The sequence below is a fragment of the Lepus europaeus genome, chromosome 3 (assembly GCF_033115175.1).
Source record: "Lepus europaeus isolate LE1 chromosome 3, mLepTim1.pri, whole genome shotgun sequence".
Taxonomy (NCBI): Eukaryota; Metazoa; Chordata; class Mammalia; order Lagomorpha; family Leporidae; genus Lepus; species Lepus europaeus.
In genome coordinates this window covers 166716303-166734105 of record NC_084829.1, presented here as the reverse complement: position 1 = coordinate 166734105, position 17803 = coordinate 166716303, and the positions used below count along the sequence as shown (strand labels likewise).

Here is a 17803-nt window from a genome sequence, read left to right as displayed (position 1 = left end):
ATGGGCAGTGGAGCAGAAGGGACCAGAACCTGTGCCCATATGGGATGCCGGCGCCGTGGGCAGTGGCTTTACCCGCTATGCCACAGCGCTGGACCCTGAGTAGAGCTTTGGTGGGGAGAGGGAGACAGGGCTGTGATCTGTGAACCACACACACTGTTGGTGCACAAGACAGGACCCCGCTGGAAAAGCTGTGCCGGGCGGGGGTCTGCACTTGGCAAACAGACACATCCGTTTAGAGACCCTTACTGTCTGTCCAGTCCAGTCCAAACCGGCCAGCTCCCTGGAGACATTATCACTTTGAAACGAAACACAGATGAAGGCGATCATTTTGAGACGGCAGTGAGTTAGCACTTAGTGTGGGCTTCCAGGGCAAACGCCGCGGCCTGGGAGGCCCGGACGGCAGACGCTCCTCTCCTTACAGTTCAGGAGGTCGCAGGTCGAGTGCAAGGTGCGGGCAGCACTGGCTTCTGTGGGGGCCCCTCTGGGACTGTGGACGGCTGCCGCTCGCTCCCCTCCTCACCCTGTCCTCCGTGTGTGTGCAGAGATAGACAGCACGCACACGTGTGCAGAGAGACAGTGCACGTGTGCAGAGATGGCACACGCGTGTGTGCAGAGGGAGACAGCACATGTGTGTGCAGACAGTGCACGTGTGCAGAGGGAGGTAGCATGTGTGCAGAGATGGCACACGCGTGTGTGCAGAGACAGCACATGTGTGTGCAGACAGTGCACGTGTGCAGAGGGAGACAGCACATGTGTGTGCAGAGGGAGACAGCACATGTGTGTGCAGATGGTGCACGTGTGCAAAGGGAGATAGCATGTGTGCAGAGATGGCACACGCGTGTGTGCAGAGGGAGATAGCACATGTGTGTGCAGACAGTGCACGTGTGCAGAGGGAGACAGCACATGTGTGTGCAGACAGTGCACGTGTGCAGAGGGAGACAGCACATGTGTGTGCAGACGGTGCACGTGTGCAAAGGGAGATAGCATGTGTGCAGAGATGGCACATGCGTGTGTGCAGAGACAGCACATGTGTGTGCAGACGGTGCACGTGTGCAGAGGGAGACAGCACACGTGTCTCTCAAGTGATGGCACTTGTTCCAGGTTAGCATCTGTGCTGTCAAAGCGAGCACAGGGTGATGGCACTTGCACACGGCGGTTCACAGCCCCTCTGTGGGCCGAGGTGAGCAGGGCTCGGCTACCAGGAGTTCCTGGGGCCACGTGATGGTGCTCTAGGGTTCACGCGCTTCCCCGCTGCTTCCAAACTGGAGATCCTCCGTGATTTTCAGCATAACCGTGACGCGGAAGATGACCGACGGCAAGCACCGAGAGGTCGGGGCTGGAGCCGGGAGTCCACTCTGCTCCCTGCGGTTACAGCTGTGCCCGCGCACGCCTGGGGGCTCTGTGACAAGCAGGAGGCTGTGGGGCTTTTCCTGGGCTCGTCCTGCAGTGGGGGCGGCTCCTGGCCCGAGCAGTGTGGCAGGGAGAGCTGGAGCAACGCCGTAGCCCGCGCTGTCGGCCGAGGGGCAGGACCCACCTTGCTCAGTCACTGCCCCGGGGCCTCCAGAGCGCCGGGCAGAACCCAAGCGCCCGTCGGTGGCCGTGGCTGGGCCCTCGCAGTGGCATCATTTAGTGAGGCTCCAGGAAGGATGCCCCCTGATTGGTCTCTCAAGGAGGCGACGGTGGGATTCTCAGCTCAGCCCGGCTTCCTCAGAAAGTGGCCGTGTGCTGAGGTCGGCCTTCTCCTCGGCAGAATTAACCCATCCAACAGAGCAGGACCGCTCTGGCTTCCGAGCTCGGAAAAGTGGAGAGGGATTCGGATTCCTCCCCGGCTCTGCCCCCAGGCCGCCCGGCACTGAGCTGAGCAAAGAGATAGAGCAGGAGGTGGGAGCAGAAGGCAGTCTGGCCCGCGCGGCCGCCCACCTGTCCAGAGCTCGGCGCTCAGTGGGCAGCCTCTCCCAGAGCCGCGGTCACCTGCAGCTGTGTGGGTAAGACCCTGGGAGGAGGCCCCCGGCCATGCTGCCTGGTGAGGAGATGCACGCACGGCAGCTCTCAGTCACACGGAGCTGCGTTTTGCATTTTCCACGGAGAACACTGTGGGCTCCAGCCCCGTCAGGCAGCGTGACTGCGCCCCGGAAGCCGTTCGTGCACAGAGGATCCCGTTCTATTTTGACATGAACCCGAGGCAGACGTCAGCAGGCACAGTGCGTCCACTGCAACCCAGGATTGGCCTTTTTAAAAAACGTCTTGCTCTTTTGAAGTCTCTTCTGTCGATGTTGCTGGAAGGAACTGGCCACAGCTCACGGCTGGCCTTCGATGCTGGCAGTGCCACAGGTGCCGAGAAGTCATTCCGCTCACCAAAGGGCGGATGCCCCGAGCCCGTGAGCCGGGCGCGTGGAAGGAGCAGCGTGCGATGGGACCCAGCAGGACCGCGAGTCCTTCGTGGTCGCCTCTCGGTGCCCACGGCGCTTCTGGCAGTGGACTTCCCGTCTCCCTGAGAGCTGAGTCAGCGCCGGGCGACCGTGTTCCCAGCCACACGTGTGCTGCCCACTGGAGCACGCCCGCCGGGGAGTCCACAGCTCGGGAAGCAGCCGTGGGCCACCCGCTTGGTTCCCGTGTGCAGTTCACACGCCACACGATGACAGCCAACAGGCCACCACGTGCACCATGGTGGTGCCTCAGACGGCGGCCGTCAGAGCCATCTGCATTTGTGTCAGTCACTCCCTGATGGCACAGCACACAGAACACGTCCTGTCCTGCAGACAACACCATTTTCTGTTTATTTGAAAGGCAGGGAGACAGACACGGGGAGAGAAGAGAGAACTCCCGTCTGGCGGTTCATCCCCCAAATGCCCGGCCAGGCTGAAGCCAGGAGACTGGAACTCCCCCGGGTCTCGTACGAGGGTGGCAGGGACCCGAGTACCAGAGTCGTCACCTGCTGTGTCCCCGGGTGGGTGCACATTGGCAGGAAGCTGGGGCGGGGAGGAGGCGCCGTGATCTGACCCGGGCACTCCGGTGCTGGCTGCGGACGCACAGGCGCTGGCTTCACCGCCACACCCATCGCCGTACCCAGGGCCGCGGTTTCCGGCTCCTTTTACCCAGCGCCTTGCTCCTTCCTGTGCTGTCAGAGGTGGTGCCCCTGGGTGACTATCAAGCACTTCGAGGTCTGTCTGTGCCACTGTCCGTTAGCCGCCACCTGCCCACAACACGGGTGTCGGCTCTGGGACTCTCCCCGGAGCTCCGCACATGAAGCCTTCTCCCCTCCCTGCCATGTCTCTTGGGCAGAGCACCCCTGGGCAAACACAGCCTGAGCGTGGACGCCAGGCCTCCGTGGCGGTCAGGAGACCTTGCTCGTCTTCGTTCACCAGCGGAAGTCGGCTAAGTTAGCACGGCCTACACCCCACGCTCCTCCCAGTGCTGGGGCAGACTCCTGACCCGCCCCTCCCTTACCGTTGACTAACTCTGTGACCCCCGGAATCGGCTCAGCTCTCAAGTCCAGAGCCCCGCGGGGCACTCACGGCTGCTGCGTCCACGTGTGGTTCTTTTCCCTGGGGAGACTCCAGCACAGCACACGGAGCTGGGACATTTCAGGAGCAGGCAGACCCAGGAGCCAGACAGCTGCACCACCAACATCTTTTTTTTTTTTAAGATTTATTTTATTTATTTGAAAGACAGAGTTACAGAGAGAGGTAGAGACAGAGGGAGAGGTCTTCCATCCGCTGGTTCACTCCCCAGATGGCCGCAACTGCCGGAGCTGCGCCGATCCGAAGCCAGGAGCCAGGAGCTTCTTCCGGGTCTCCCACGTGGGTGCAGGGGCCCAAGGACTTGGGCCATCTTCCACTGCTTTCCCAGGCCACAGCAGAGAGCTGGATGGGAAGAGGAGCAGGCGAGACTAGAACCGGCACCCATATGGGATGCCAGCGCTTCAGGCCAGGGCTTTAACCCGCTGCGCCACAGCGCCGGCCCCACCACCAACATCTTAATTAAGCTTCCCCAGCCTCGCACGCCGGGAGTTCACGTCCAAGCACAGTTAACACTGGCCACTCATTTGGGCATCACGTGAGCAGTCGTCTGGGGAACCCAAGACGTCCACCGTGCCTCCCCAGGAATAGCGTGCCCTGGGATGCTTGGTGCCCACTCCAGCAGAGAGCCACACAGCTCACGGCCTCACCTCTGGGCTTCCTGGCAGGTGCCTTCCCCAACCCCATGCACCTGGCCCACCTTGAAGAAATGAAACTGAGAGCCATTGTACAGAGGAAGAGGCCAGAACAAAGGAAGAGGGGGGAGGGGAGGAAAAGGGCTTTTCCCAGCCCCCACTGCACTGCAGGTGGTCCTAGAACTCAGGAATGCAGGGGTGTCAGGGGGTCGCACCAAAGTAAAGGCCTTTGGATCCTTCCCCACACTGTTCGCAGAGCAGGACAAGTGCTTGGCAGGTGGCTCCCACTTGCACCCTTAAACTTGCCTGTGCAGTCTGGATTGACATGGAGTCACTGCTCGTGCCGCATTGAAAAGGTTTCCTTTGTTGTGACAGTAAAAGCTTGAATCAGCTGTAACCCAGCTGTAAACGGCTGCCAAGGTGCCCTGCTGAGACTGGGGCTGCCTGCGCCTCCCAGAACTCCAGGGGGGTCCAGGTGGCGCCGCTGCCCCACGACGCCACTGCACACAGCCCGTGGACGCGTCCGAGGCCCCCGGCTGCCCACCAGGGTCTTCAGAAAGTCCGTGGGAGATGCACATTATGATAAAGCTGTGCGTGGATCTTACACTTTTTGCACAAAGATAAACATCTTTTAGTTCTGTTTTCCCAGACTTTTGAAAGTCATCTTACATGGTACACAGTATTTGTTCTCTTTTGCATATTAAAATACACATTTAAATGTTTATCTTACAATGCACATTTCTCCATGTACACTTGCTTTTTTTTTTCCTTCTCTTGTTTGGCAAACCATTGTGACTGCTTCTGCGCCAGTTCACACAGCCCTGTCTCGTTGCGCCTCTCACGGTCCTCCTGGCATCACGAGCAGGGCGTTGCCCAACATCCTGGTGTGGTGACACCACGAGCGATCACAACCTTGATCCCCTTAGCCCGTATGCCCCTTCCTCCTGCATGCAGGACCCCTGGAAAGATCCAAACTGAGCAGTAAAGATACCACTGACGGCAACTCTGAAATCAACGTGTTGTAGAAATTCTTGCAGAGTTAACACTTGACACTTGATGAGTTAAGGGTGGGTCTGCTTTTTGCTGTAACAAACATTGCTAAGGCAAACGCGTTCTGCGTTCACGTACGCTTGCAGCCATTCTGCAGGATCGGTTCCCAGCTGCGGGGCTGCTCTCACAGGTTGTGTGAATTGTAGCGTGGCACAGGCTGGGCCTGACCCACCTCGCACGTGGGCTTGACCCACAGTGCCTGCGCGAGCTCCTCCCGCGGGGATGGGTTGCCCAGCCCTTCCACACCAAGCCTGGATGACCGATCACTTTCATTTGTGCTCATTCATTTGGCAAAGTTCATCTTGTTCAGAGGCCTGTGTGCTGCTCGCAGGGGCCGGGCCCCTCTGCTGCCCCCCACACCCTGGGCACTCCCCGGCGGGGACCTGCCGTGCCCGTGTCCCTCGCCGCCTGTTAGGTGCATGTGCCGCTCACATCCTTCCCACCCCGCCCCCGTGCTCCGTCTGTTACATGGGTCCCCACGTCTCCACATCTGTTACATACATGTGGCGCCCACAACCCCTCCCCGTCTTACCTGTCACGCTCACGGCTCCTCCCCGTCTGTCATGTGTGGCACACATGGCTCCTCCTCATCTGCTACGTGTGACACGCGTGTCTCCTGCCTGTCGCACATGGCACACATGTGGCATGCATGTTTTCTCCCTGCCAGTCGTGACCCTTCTGCTCTGCTTGAGGATGCATTTGAAATGGGCTCCGGCCCCGCAGCCGTGCTTCTGAGCACGCCTTGCAGAGCTTGGGAACATCGCCTAGCAGGAAGCCACTCCTTCCTCACTCCGGTCTTGCCAGGGAGCAGTCCGGGAGAAGGCACCAGTGCCCCCTGCGTGGGGCCTGTGCGACCCAAGGACACCGCTAGGGCTGTGGTTACCCCGTCCGTGGACCATCCACCTGTGGTCACTGGTGGGCTGAGCGGGGCTGGATGAGCACCGCTAAGGATGCTCAGTAAATTCAGCAGGCAACAGCCAAACATGCGACCATTATCCCACAGCGTGTGCTCTGGGTATTTCCAAACATGCGACCATTACCCCACAGCGTGCGCTCTGGGTATTTCCAAACATGCGACCATTATCCCACAGCGTGTGCACTGGGTATTTTTGCCATTTAAAAATCAGATCACTGGCACTACCCAGAGCACCGCAGCTTCACCCGGGTCAGCCTTTCTGCACGGCTGTCTTCTCCAGACTACTCAGTCACACACACGACGCACACACTGCAAGCATCCCCCACCCTCGTGGTACATGTGTGCACACACACCACACCTGACCCCTGTGGCTCATCTGTGCACACACACCACGCCTGACACCCTCACACACACCACGCCTGACCCCCGTGGTACATCTGTGCACACCACACCTGACCCCCGTGGCTCATCTGTGCACACACACCACACCTGACCCCCGTGGCTCATCTGTGCACACACACCACGCCTGACCCCCGTGGCTCATCTGTGCACACACACCACACCTGACCCCCGTGGCTCATCTGTGCACACACACCACACCTGACCCCCGTGGTACATCTGTGCACACACACCACACCTGACCCCCGTGGTACATCTGTGCATACACACCACAGCTGACCCCCGTGGCTCATCTGTGCACACACACCACGCCTGACCCCCGTGGTACATGTGTGCACACACACCACGCCTGACACCCTCACACATACCACACCTGACCCCCGTGGCTCATCTGTGCACACACACCACGCCTGACACCCTCACACACACCACGCCTGACCCCCGTGGCTCATCTGTGCACACACACCACGCCTGACCCCCGTGGTACATCTGTGCACACACACCACACCTGACCCCCGTGGCTCATCTGTGCACACACACCACACCTGACCCCCGTGGCTCATCTGTGCACACACACCACGCCTGACACCCTCACACATACCACACCTGACCCCCGTGGCTCATCTGTGCACACACACCACGCCTGACACCCTCACACACACCACGCCTGACCCCCGAGGTACATCTATGCCTACACACCACACCTGACCCCCGTGGCTCATCTGTGCACACACACCACGCCTGACCCCTGTGGTACATCTGTGCACACACACCACGCCTGACCCCCGTGGTACATCTGTGCACACACACCACGCCTGACCCCCGTGGTACATGTGTGCACACACACCACACCTGACCCCCGTGGTACATGTGTGCACACACACCACACCTGACCCCCGTGACACATCTGTGCACACACACCACACCTGACCCCGTGGCTCATCTGTGCACACACACCACACCTGACCCCCGTGGTACATGTGTGCACACGCACCACGCCTGACACCCTCACACACACCACACCTGACCCCCGTGGTACATCTGTGCACACACACCACGCCTGACCCCCGTGGTACATCTGTGCACACACACCACACCTGACCCCTGTGGCTCATCTGTGCACACACACCACACCTGACCCCCATGGCTCATCTGTGCACACACACCACGCGTGACACCCTCACACACACCTGTTTCCCCCCGCACCTGCCAAGTCTCAGCTCTGCCATTGTCACCTGCAGACTCTCCCGGGGTGCCCCCAAGTGCCAACGCTCATCACCTGTTCAGAGGATTCAGCTTCGTGGCCTCCAGCCTGGCCCAGGAGTCCTCGCAGCAGGAGCCACACCAAGTCCCGGTGCACCCGATCGTGCAGGTAACTCCTGTGTCCCCGGGGCTCAGGGCCTGGAGTCTGGCCCTGGTGTCCAGCACAGACTAAGGTCCCCGGGTGCTGGATGGTGTCAGTCCCTCGCTCTCCTTCCTCATCACGGCCCAGGGTTAGCATCACCACGGAGACCTCATGGCGGTCTGACCTCGGTCAGCCCAGAGAAGGAAGGAGAAGCCCCAAGGAGCAGGCCACTGCAGGGTCCGAGCCAAGGCCCTGGGGGGGTCGGCTCCACCTTCACTGTGGAGCACAGCCAGTGCCCGGACAGCGGCTCCGGTTGAGCGCCGTCTTCCTAGGGTGATGAGCAGTCTTGGGAAGGCAGCGGGAGATGCCGCTTCTGCCGGGAGATTCCCCCCTGTGAACAGGAATCCTATACAGAGAGCCCTGAGGAGTTGGGATTAGCCTCGTGTAAGAACACAGGCGGGGTGGATCGCCAGCCGGGAATGTCCACGCCGCTCCTCTCCGTGGCCTCTGGGACGCTGGCCCGTGTGTGAGGTGGCCAGACTGGAGGCTGTGTGTGCTGTGAGCATGTCCTGGGGTCAGACCCCCAGCAAGGAGCCGCCACACAGGCCGGCCCAGGACAGGGCCACACGCCCGTGTCTGCAAGCACTTCTGTCCACGCCCCCACTCACAGGTCCCTGGGAGACACGTGCCCGGCAGTGGACGCAGGATAATCTGGTGTCCAAAACTCGGGGGCCAAAGCCCAAGGAGTCAGGGGAGTCGGGGTCTTCACTAAAGACCTCGGTGCCGAGGGCAGAGGGGCACATCAGCCCCGGGCCCCCCAGCCCCCCACATCTGTGCGCGCGTGTCCGTGCGGGCTTCCCGTGAGCCCTGACAGCCGTGCCTTCCCCCTGTTTCTCGCCGTCTCCACAGCAGTTACACGGGAACAACGTCCACTTCACCGACGGCTACGAGATCAAGGAGGACATCGGGGTGGGCTCCTACTCGGTGTGCAAGCGCTGCGTGCACAAAGCGACGGACGCTGAGTACGCGGTGAAGGTGAGGCGGTGCCCGCGGGCAGCGCGCGATCGCCCAGTGCGAACCCTGGAGCCCGGCTGTGACCACCAGCTTGCCGGCTCGCGGCCAGGGGGTTCAGGTGCCTTGATGTGAGGTCCCCGGTAACCCGTTGTCTTGGAAACCATGAAAATGCTCAGGTACATCCGACTTCTGGGCACTGACGAGGTCTCGTAGCTTTTTATGCCAGGGCGCTTGAAAAACTTCCCAGAGAGGGGGAACGACAAGGAATTGATTTGGGTGGCAAAAAAATGTTTGAAATTCATGCAGAGTTTTTCTTTTTTCCATAATACTCGTTTGCCACGGGCTTTCAAAGGCGCCTTGTGCCTGGCGCATGCCGAGAATACAAGCCTGGGCACCCGGTGTTTTTAGGAAGTCGAGGTGAGGGACAGACGCAGCATTGGCAAAGGAGGAGAGAGGATTCAGCCAGGGAAAACAGTCAAAGAAACAAGCAGAAGTGTAACGGTGCTGCCGGCTACGCTTGGGCTTCCTTGCAGTTGTCAAGAGCTGTGTCTGGTGCCCGTGACCTGCAATCCAGTTAGCAGCCTCTACACAGGAACTCAGCCGCTGTTGGTGTAGCGATTTAGTTATTTATTTGAAAGGCAAAGTTCCAGAGAGAGAAAGAGAGAAGAAAGATCTTACACCTGCTGGTTCACTCCCCAGACGGCCGCAATGGCCAGGGCTGGGCCAGGCCTAAACCAGGAGCCAGGAGCTTCTTCCGGGTCTCCCACGGGAGTGCAGGGCCCCCAGCACTGGGCCGTCTGCGGCTGCTTTCCCAGGCACATAGCAGGGAGCTGGATCGGAACTGGAGCAGCTGGGACTTGAACCGTGGAACGCCAGCGTCAGAGGCGGCGCCTTCACCCTGGCTGGCAGCCCCTCGGCTTCTGTTATCACTGCTGGATGCATGTTTGATTTGGAAACCCCCAATAGCCGCTCCTAGAGCTTCCTGGTTGGCGAGATGTGTTGAAAGCTGCAGCTTCCTGCTGAAACCTGAGCAGGTGGACAGGGAAAGAGCGCGCGGCCCCTTCTCTGCGAGCAGCCAGGGGGGCCCCCCAGAGCCATCTCACAGCTGTGAGGGGCGGGTGGCGGCTGGACCCCCCAGGCCTGTTCCCGGCTCAGCTGCAGGACGTGGAATGCACCTGCTCCGTGGCCAACGCCGGGGAGCCAGTGTGGAAGGAGCAGCCAGCGACTGTGACTCAATCAGTGACTCCCGGGAAACGGCCCTGGTCCACCCTCGCTCACCCACGGCTGCCCTGCCGCTGCGTGGACACAGAGGTTGTCCAGGAAATACCCCTGCCCGCCTGCCGGAGCCGCCCGTCCCGCACCCCTGCCCTGGGATGTGCTGGGTCCCGGCACAGACACCGGAGCGGCCGGGACACGCGTGCGTCAGGGGACGCCTGCCTGATGGACTCTGACTTGTTGAAGCTCAGGGGAGTCTGCATAGGGAGGCTCTTGTCTCGTGAGTCCCTGGGGGTGGGGAGGGGGGTGGCACCTGTCCAGCCTGTGCAGGAGACGGAGGGAGGAAGCGCGTGGTGCTTTGGCCCCTGGGGAGAGAGGGTGGACGCTGGGGAGGCCTTGTGTCCTGGTTGGACCGAAGAACACCAGGGCGTGTCAGGGAACAGGACTCCAGCACAGGGCACGGGGCCTGGCCATGTCCTGGTTTGGTTGTTGGGGAGTTCGTCTCCCCTGCTCCCCCCAATGGCGTGGCTGCAGGAGAGCAGGCGGGTGCCCACCACCTGTCCAGATGGGGGGGTGGGTGGGGGCGTGGAGGCGGCTGTGATGAGAGTCTGGGGGGGAGTGGGGGGCGGCTGTGATGAGAGTCTGACGGGGGGGCTGTGATGAGAGTCTGACGGGGGGGGCTGTGATGAGAGTCTGACGGAGGGGGCTGTGATGAGAGTCTGACGGGGGGTGGAGGGCGGCTGTGATGAGAGTCTGACGGGGGGGCAGCTGTGATGAGAGTCTGACGGGGGGGGCTGTGATGAGAGTCTGGGGGGGGCTGTGATGAGAGTCTGACGGGGGGGGCTGTGATGAGAGTCTGACGGGGGGGCGGCTGTGATGAGAGTCTGACGGGGGGGCTGTGATGAGAGTCTGGGGGGGGCTGTGATGAGAGTCTGACGGGGGGGCGGCTGTGATGAGAGTCTGACGGGGGGGCTGTGATGAGAGTCTGACGGGGGGGCGGCTGTGATGAGAGTCGGGGGGGGGGGCTGTGATGAGAGTCTGACGGGGGGGCGGCTGTGATGAGAGTCTGACGGGGGGGCTGTGATGAGAGTCTGGGGGGGGCTGTGATGAGAGTCTGACGGGGGGGGCTGTGATGAGAGTCTGACGGGGGGGCGGCTGTGATGAGAGTCTGACGGGGGGGCTGTGATGAGAGTCTGGGGGGGGCTGTGATGAGAGTCTGACGGGGGGGCGGCTGTGATGAGAGTCTGACGGGGGGGGCTGTGATGAGAGTCTGACGGGGGGGCGGCTGTGATGAGAGTCGGGGGGGGGCTGTGATGAGAGTCTGACGGGGGGGCGGCTGTGATGAGAGTCTGACGGGGGGGCAGCTGTGATGAGAGTCTGACGGGGGGAGGGGGGGCTGTGATGAGAGTCTCCCTGGCAATGAAGCGTCTCTTCAGTGCTGCGTGCCCACGCGCGGGCGCCCTAGAATTCCCTCCGCGTGGGTCCCAGAGATTCTGCGGCTTGTTTACCAGGGCCGGCAGCAATCCTAGAAACAATCGCTCTTGCCAGCGAGAGCAGAGAATCGAGCCCTTGTTGGCCGCCTCCAGGCTCTGCCTGTGGCCGTGGGCCGATCGGCCGCCCTGGGGCCCCTGCACACAAACACCCCATTGAGGAAGCAGTGCAGGCCGCCCCCAGCGTCCCCAGACCCGGCTCGTACAGAGAGGCACCGTCTGTGTCCACCCTGTTAAATGGCCTGGGACCGGACGCCCAAGGCCTTGCTGGGGTGGAAGTTGGGAAGCGAGGTCAGGCGCTGGGGCCCCCTGCTGGCGGTAGGAGGAAAGAGCCAGGTCTTCCAGGGTGTGTTTCCCAGGCCTTGGGGTCCCCGGGCAGAGCCAGCTGGTGGGCGTGAGGGGGTCTCCTCCGTGTCTGAGACCACCGTGAGTGTGAGAGACGCCTACAGGAAGGGCGGACTGTGGGAGGAGGCAGCTCGAGCCCCACACACCCCCATGACCCACGCTGCTTCAGAAGCGCCTTGGGGCCCACAAGGCCCTTTATCCCGGGGGGCCGCTGTCCGGATGCCCTTCACCGGGGGTGTAGGACCCGCCCATCTGCCTGAGTGACATCCCCGCTCGGAGCCGTGTGCACGCGGGTCGCAAGGCCCCTGCTGACCGGAGGAGGAACGCCGCGGTGTGTTCTGGGCCGGCGCTCGGCCGGGCAGGCGTCCCCCTGAGGGCCCACCGCTGGGTCCTTGGTGGCCGCTCGGCCCAGCTCGCCGAGTCTTGCACAGCTCCCGGGCGGAAGAGGCTTCGGTTTCGTTTGAGCAGCAGTTGGTCGGACCAGCCGAGGCTTCCTCCTTGCGAGAGCTTCCTCGTCGAGCCTATAGCAAGTGGGAAAACAAGACGCACCCCGAGACTGAACGAGAGGCCCCGGCCAGAGTGCGGCGGGCTCAGCCCCGGCCAGAGTGCGGCGGGCTCAGCCCCGGCCAGAGTGCGGTGGCGGCTCAGGGCCGACATCTGCTCCCGGCTGCTTCCCTCCAGCCCCTGTGCTCACGGGGTGCCCACGCGGTGCCCACACCCCACACCGACATCACAGCCATCACACGGGTGAAGCCCCTGTTGCGTGGAAGGCGGCGTGCACAGAGGCTGTTGCGTCAGGATGTGGGCGTCCTGACCCAGGGGTCTGCCTCCCGTGCCCACCACGCCAGTCGCCTGGCCGCCCTGGCCACCGCTCAGCTTTGCCACCCCAGCCTCTCTGCCGGGGCCTCTCGGTTCCCACCGTCACTGCTGGCACCCACGGGCTGGGCTGCCTCCCGGAGCTGCTGCACAACCCCCGCTCCGCGTCCATCTTCGCCTGCCGCTGTCCGCTTTCTAAACGATGGCCCAAAGCAGACCCCTGCAACGCAGCTCAGAGCTGGCCCTCCCTCGGTTCAGGCGCCTCCTCCCAACGCGGAATCCAGAGTCCACAAGACCCTGTGGCCCCGGCCCCCACCCACTCCTCCCTGCTGGATGCAGGCCGCACTGCCGTGGCTCGCCTGGCACCCAGGAGTTCCTCCCCAACCAACGCCGGCCAGCGGCCTCCTTATCGGCAAGGCCTCCCTGCCCGCCCGTCTCCCGCCACTCACTGCTCCTTGGCCTCGTGATCTCTCCATAGCGATGCCCTCTCCCCCGCACCAGCACGGTCCCAGGTCTGTTCCCTGCCTGTGTCCACGGCCCCAGGAGCCAGGGCCTTGTTGGTTTCGCTGCAGTTCTTCATCCTGGCACACGGCGGGCATCAGCTGAGAGCTAGCGGGGAAACGAAGGAGCTTCTCGCGTCCCTGCCGGTGGTGCGCGGTGGCGTCACGGACAAGCGTTGCCAAAGGGAGAGGCCGGCCAGCAGCTCCGCTCCCCGTCAGAGTTTTCCGACGGCTTCAACCGCTCGAGGGGCACGTCTCACGCCCGGTCCTCTGGGATTCCTCGTTCTGGAAGCCCCGCCCTCCTTAGCTCCACTGGCGCGAGGCTGTATTGGACACTTTGCCCACGGCAGGTGCAGGGAGGTGCAAGGCTCTGTCCGAGGGGACCCGGCGGCCTGGGTCGGCAAGCTCGCGGTGCACCGGGCAGGGTGTCACCCACCGCAGAGCCAGGGTCTGTGGCAGAAGTGGGACATCGTGAGGACCGTGGCTTCTGTGTTTCCTGCTGGCTCCCTGGGCTGCAGACACACACGGCACAGACACCCTCCCCGGCCTCGCCCATCTCCGTCCCAGTCGGAGGGTCTGCCCGGCAGCTGGATGGACGTCTTCCGAGGCGGCCATGCTTCCCTGGAGGGAGGCACGTGTTTCAAGGCAGAGGAGCGCGACTTTGCTATGCAGCTAAAAGCACTTCAGTTTGCTCTAGCGAAAGAATCGCATAAAAATAAAGTGAGGGCGTGGAAATCGGGCAGGAGAGCGGTGGTGAGGTGGGGCCACCGCACACAGCCCAAGGCCTGCCCAGGAGGAGCTGTGGCCCGTCTGCGCACCCGCCGTTCACAGCAACAGCACTGCCTTACCCGCTGCCCGCTGGCCGTGCAGTTTACCGAGTGGAACAAGACGGACACTTGGCCTGCATAGGGCTCATTTTTAGCAAGAAAAATGGCTGGCATGGAAATGGTAGTTTCTCCCCCCAGGAAAAGCCCTGGAGCACTCTCTCTGTCGTTTGGATTAATTTCACAGGAGCCAGCGTCTGTTGGGTTGTACAGGCGATCGCACGCTCAAATACGGAAGCTGGAGCCCCCGCGCTGCCTCGGGACTGTTTCCAGCCCAGAAGCCCACATCACCGCGCGCGTCCCCTGGCGTCTGGGGGTGGAGGGACGAGGAGGAAGACACGGAAGACGGAGAAATCCGAAGATCAGAGAGGAAGTGGGGGAAAGTGTGTTGGCAGGGAAGCCTGGTCGCTACCCGGCTGGACATGCGCTTCCACCACGCCAGCCACAGGCGCCGCGATGCAGCGTCTCCACGGAACGGGCACAGGTGCCCTGGTGCACGGAGAAGTCCCTGGGGAACTCAGAGCTGAGGGGTGCGAGCGAGGAGGCGGTGAGCCCCACGTGCAGCTCCGGCGTGCCGGCCTTTCCCAGGAGCTGGTGAACTTCGCCACGCCCCTCCTGTCCCGGTCAGCGTTTGGCAGTCAGAACTCATGTGCCTGAGGGAGGTTCGTGGGCAGGAAGGGCTCTGAGGCTGGCGACGGCCGAGCTGTGGGAGGGAGGACGTCGTGGGAGCCGGGACACGGGGGCGGGGAGCTCGCTGGTCGTGCGCGTCTGCGCGCTGTCTCCGCGTAACGGCCCCCTGATTGCATCCCTGGAGCTCCTGCAGCAGCCCCACCGGCCGGTGCCACAGTTGGGTAAAGCTGGTGCTGAACACGTGAATGAAGGACACGGGGGACCACGCCCCTAGGGCCCGGTCTCCGGGGGCCGCCCAGACCGTTCCCATATGCATGAATTTCAAAGGATTTTTTGCACCCAAATAAAATGAACCTCTCCTTCCATCTTCCACAAACGTGGACACAGCCATGTGCTGTCCATCAGAGGTGAGTCTTCCCCAGCCGTGGTGGTGGCTGCCCCATGGCTCCCTTCTCTGTGGGTGCCCTTCCCACACAGCTGTCACCAGATGAGGACAAGAAAAACCAGGGGGAGCCGGAACCCTCAGCCACCCTGCTCCTCCTCGTGGCTCGTGGGGAGTGTGTGGGCATCCACGCGGGGAGCGGAGGCCTTGCTGACAACCACCCTCCACTGGCGGCTCTGCTGCATAGCAGAGATAAAGCTGTGTTCTCAGCATAAGAAGCTCCATCCACCAGGGCTTGTCCTAATTAGAAGCGAGTCTAGGATTGCCGGTCCCGAGAAAGTGACCCCTTAGGGAGCAAACCCTTGGTGGCCACATGCCAGTTCTCTTCTTTGTTGTTCTTGTTTTAGATTTATTTATTTTGAAAGAGTTACAGAGACAGAGCAGGAGAGAGAGAGGTCTTCTGTCAGCTGGTTCACTCCCCAGATGGCTGTAACGGCCATTGCTAAGCCAGGCTGGAGCTAGGAGGTTCTTCTGGGTCTCCCACGTGGGTGCAGGGACCCAAGCACTTGGGCCATCTTCTATACTGCTTTCTCAGGCTCTTAGCATGGAGCTGGATCAGAAGAGGAGCAGCCAGGACGTGAACCAGTGCCCATATGGATGCTGGCGCCACAGCCAGAGACGTAGCCTAAGATGCCACAGCCCCAGCCCTCACATGACAGTTCTAACAGTGCACCAAGCCCTGGCCCGGCCAGCTGTCCCTGGTATGGCTGCAGCCACAGGCGCAGGCTGCGGTGGGCACAGCTCGCTGTTCACCTTACCTTTCTCAGCTCCACCTCCTGCAAAAAGGAAAACAGATCCCAGAGAAGCTTCTAGAAAGGCAGATGGGGGTAACGCGGCCAGTGCTTCCTGGGAAACTCTGTGTGCACAGGACATGTAGTGAGAGGTCTCGGACCCAGGTGCACGCACTTGAGATCTGGGATGACCTGGCCCGATTAGGGGAGGGCGGGAACCCTAGGAGGCGGCGTCAGAGCCCATTCCAGCCCCTGCCCCGCTGTAGGATGGGCCCTCCCAGCTGGGGCCCCCGTGTCGCCTGGCGCCTGCCCTCCTCACCTCCACATGCCTGGCCCTGCCCGGTGGTCTCAGGGCAGTTCTGCCAGCCAGAGAGATACCACAGAGGGCGAGGGGCCTGGGGCTGGGCCTCCCTGCCCCCGCCCCCCCCCCCCCCACACACACACACACCTCCTCTGCCCACACCCAGAGCCTCTGCAGGGCTGCCTCTCCCCAGCCAGGGCTGCTCTGGTCCCCTGCAGGTCTCGAGAGCCCCTGGCTGCCCTCTGTTGGCCGCCGCAGGGCACTGCGTGTCCCTGTGAGTCGCTGAAACCCCAGCCACACCTCTTCTCTTAATTGCCCATTTGTGTGTGGCATCTGATTTTTTTTCTGGGGCCTTCAACCATGACGGCTACTCCTGGCTTCATTTTTGGTCACCTGCCCACTCCATGGCATCACCGTAGGGGGGGAGCTTCTGCGCTAAGAACCAGAGAGGTGTGTGGGGACAGTGGGCATGGTGCCTCCCTGGGGCGGCAGGGTGTTTGTGGCTCACCACAGCGCCAAGAGCAGCTCACTAGAATCAAGTGCTCCTATTGGCCCCAGGATCCAGGGGACTCTAAATCCCGACAAGGGCTCGGGGAGATGCACGCCGTTGTCCCAGCTTTCACAGCTGACAAAGCAAAGCTGGAGGGGTCAGGGGGCCTCTCAGACCCCTGGAGGGCAGATGGTGAAGCCAGGGCCCTGCTGGGCCAGGCTGGCTCGGGGCTGGGCCTCGTGGGAGCGGAGCCTCCAGTTGTGCAGGTCCAAGTGCCCGTGAGTGATGCAGCCACGGTCAGAGCTGCCCATGCCACTGTAGGTCCCTCACCTGAGTCGCGAGCCCTCCGTCCTGGGTAGCAGACCAATGACGGTGAAAGACAGCAAACCTCCCTGGGCGGGGCTCGTGCCCCCGGGGGCCTGGACCCAGAAACTGCTTCCATTCTCGCTCGTTTCCCCTAAATGCTAAACGTCCTGTTAAAATCGGCATGCCTCACGGTTGCACGTATAAGTTTTAATCATCTTAAGATGTGTTCTGAAGTCAGGTCTCGGAGCTGGCGTCCAGCCCACGTCTCATACCCGAGCGCCCGGGCTTGATGCCGACTCCAGCCCCTGACTCCGGCTCCCTGCTGGGGCGGATGCTGGGCTCCTGCCACCAACGAGGGAGATGACGACTGTGCTCCTGGACCCTGGCTTCCCCCAGCCCACCCCCAGACATTGCAGGTGTCTGAGGAGTGAACCAGCAGACGGGCGCTCTGTCTCTCCCTCCCCCCACCTCTCTCTGTCTCTGTCTCTGCCTCCCTGTACGTGTGTGTCTCTTCTTCCCCCTCCCTCCCCTCCCTGTGCAACAAAGAAAATTTAATAAGAAAATACCAGTAACATCTTAAGGGGAAGTGTCTCTAAAAGCCGACTGTTCATAAATACTTACCATCATCGATCCGACTTTGCTTCAGACTTGCACCAAAAGAGATGTGGCATAAAATCGTCAATCATTTGTGCTCCCAGAATTTTACAGTAGTCACATTGTTCTCATGGTTTACCGTGCAGACCACATCTGAAATAGTCGATTTTAGTAGACAAGGCCTCACGTAACTCAGAGGTCCGGGAGTGGACGTGTGGACGTGGCAGGGTTTGCAGCCACCG

At 61.8% G+C, this 17803-nt stretch overlaps 1 protein-coding gene across 1 annotated transcript in view; it reads left to right on the top strand.

The window, feature by feature from the left end:
• Positions 1 to 17803, top strand: part of RPS6KA2 (ribosomal protein S6 kinase A2) — a 142658-nt gene that overhangs the window by 109160 nt on the left and 15695 nt on the right. Inside the window, exons 13-14 of the mRNA XM_062187027.1 lie at positions 7760 to 7890; positions 8773 to 8898. Of these exons, the coding sequence (XP_062043011.1) occupies positions 7760 to 7890; positions 8773 to 8898 (257 nt within the window). The remainder of the gene's footprint in view (positions 1 to 7759; positions 7891 to 8772; positions 8899 to 17803) is intronic.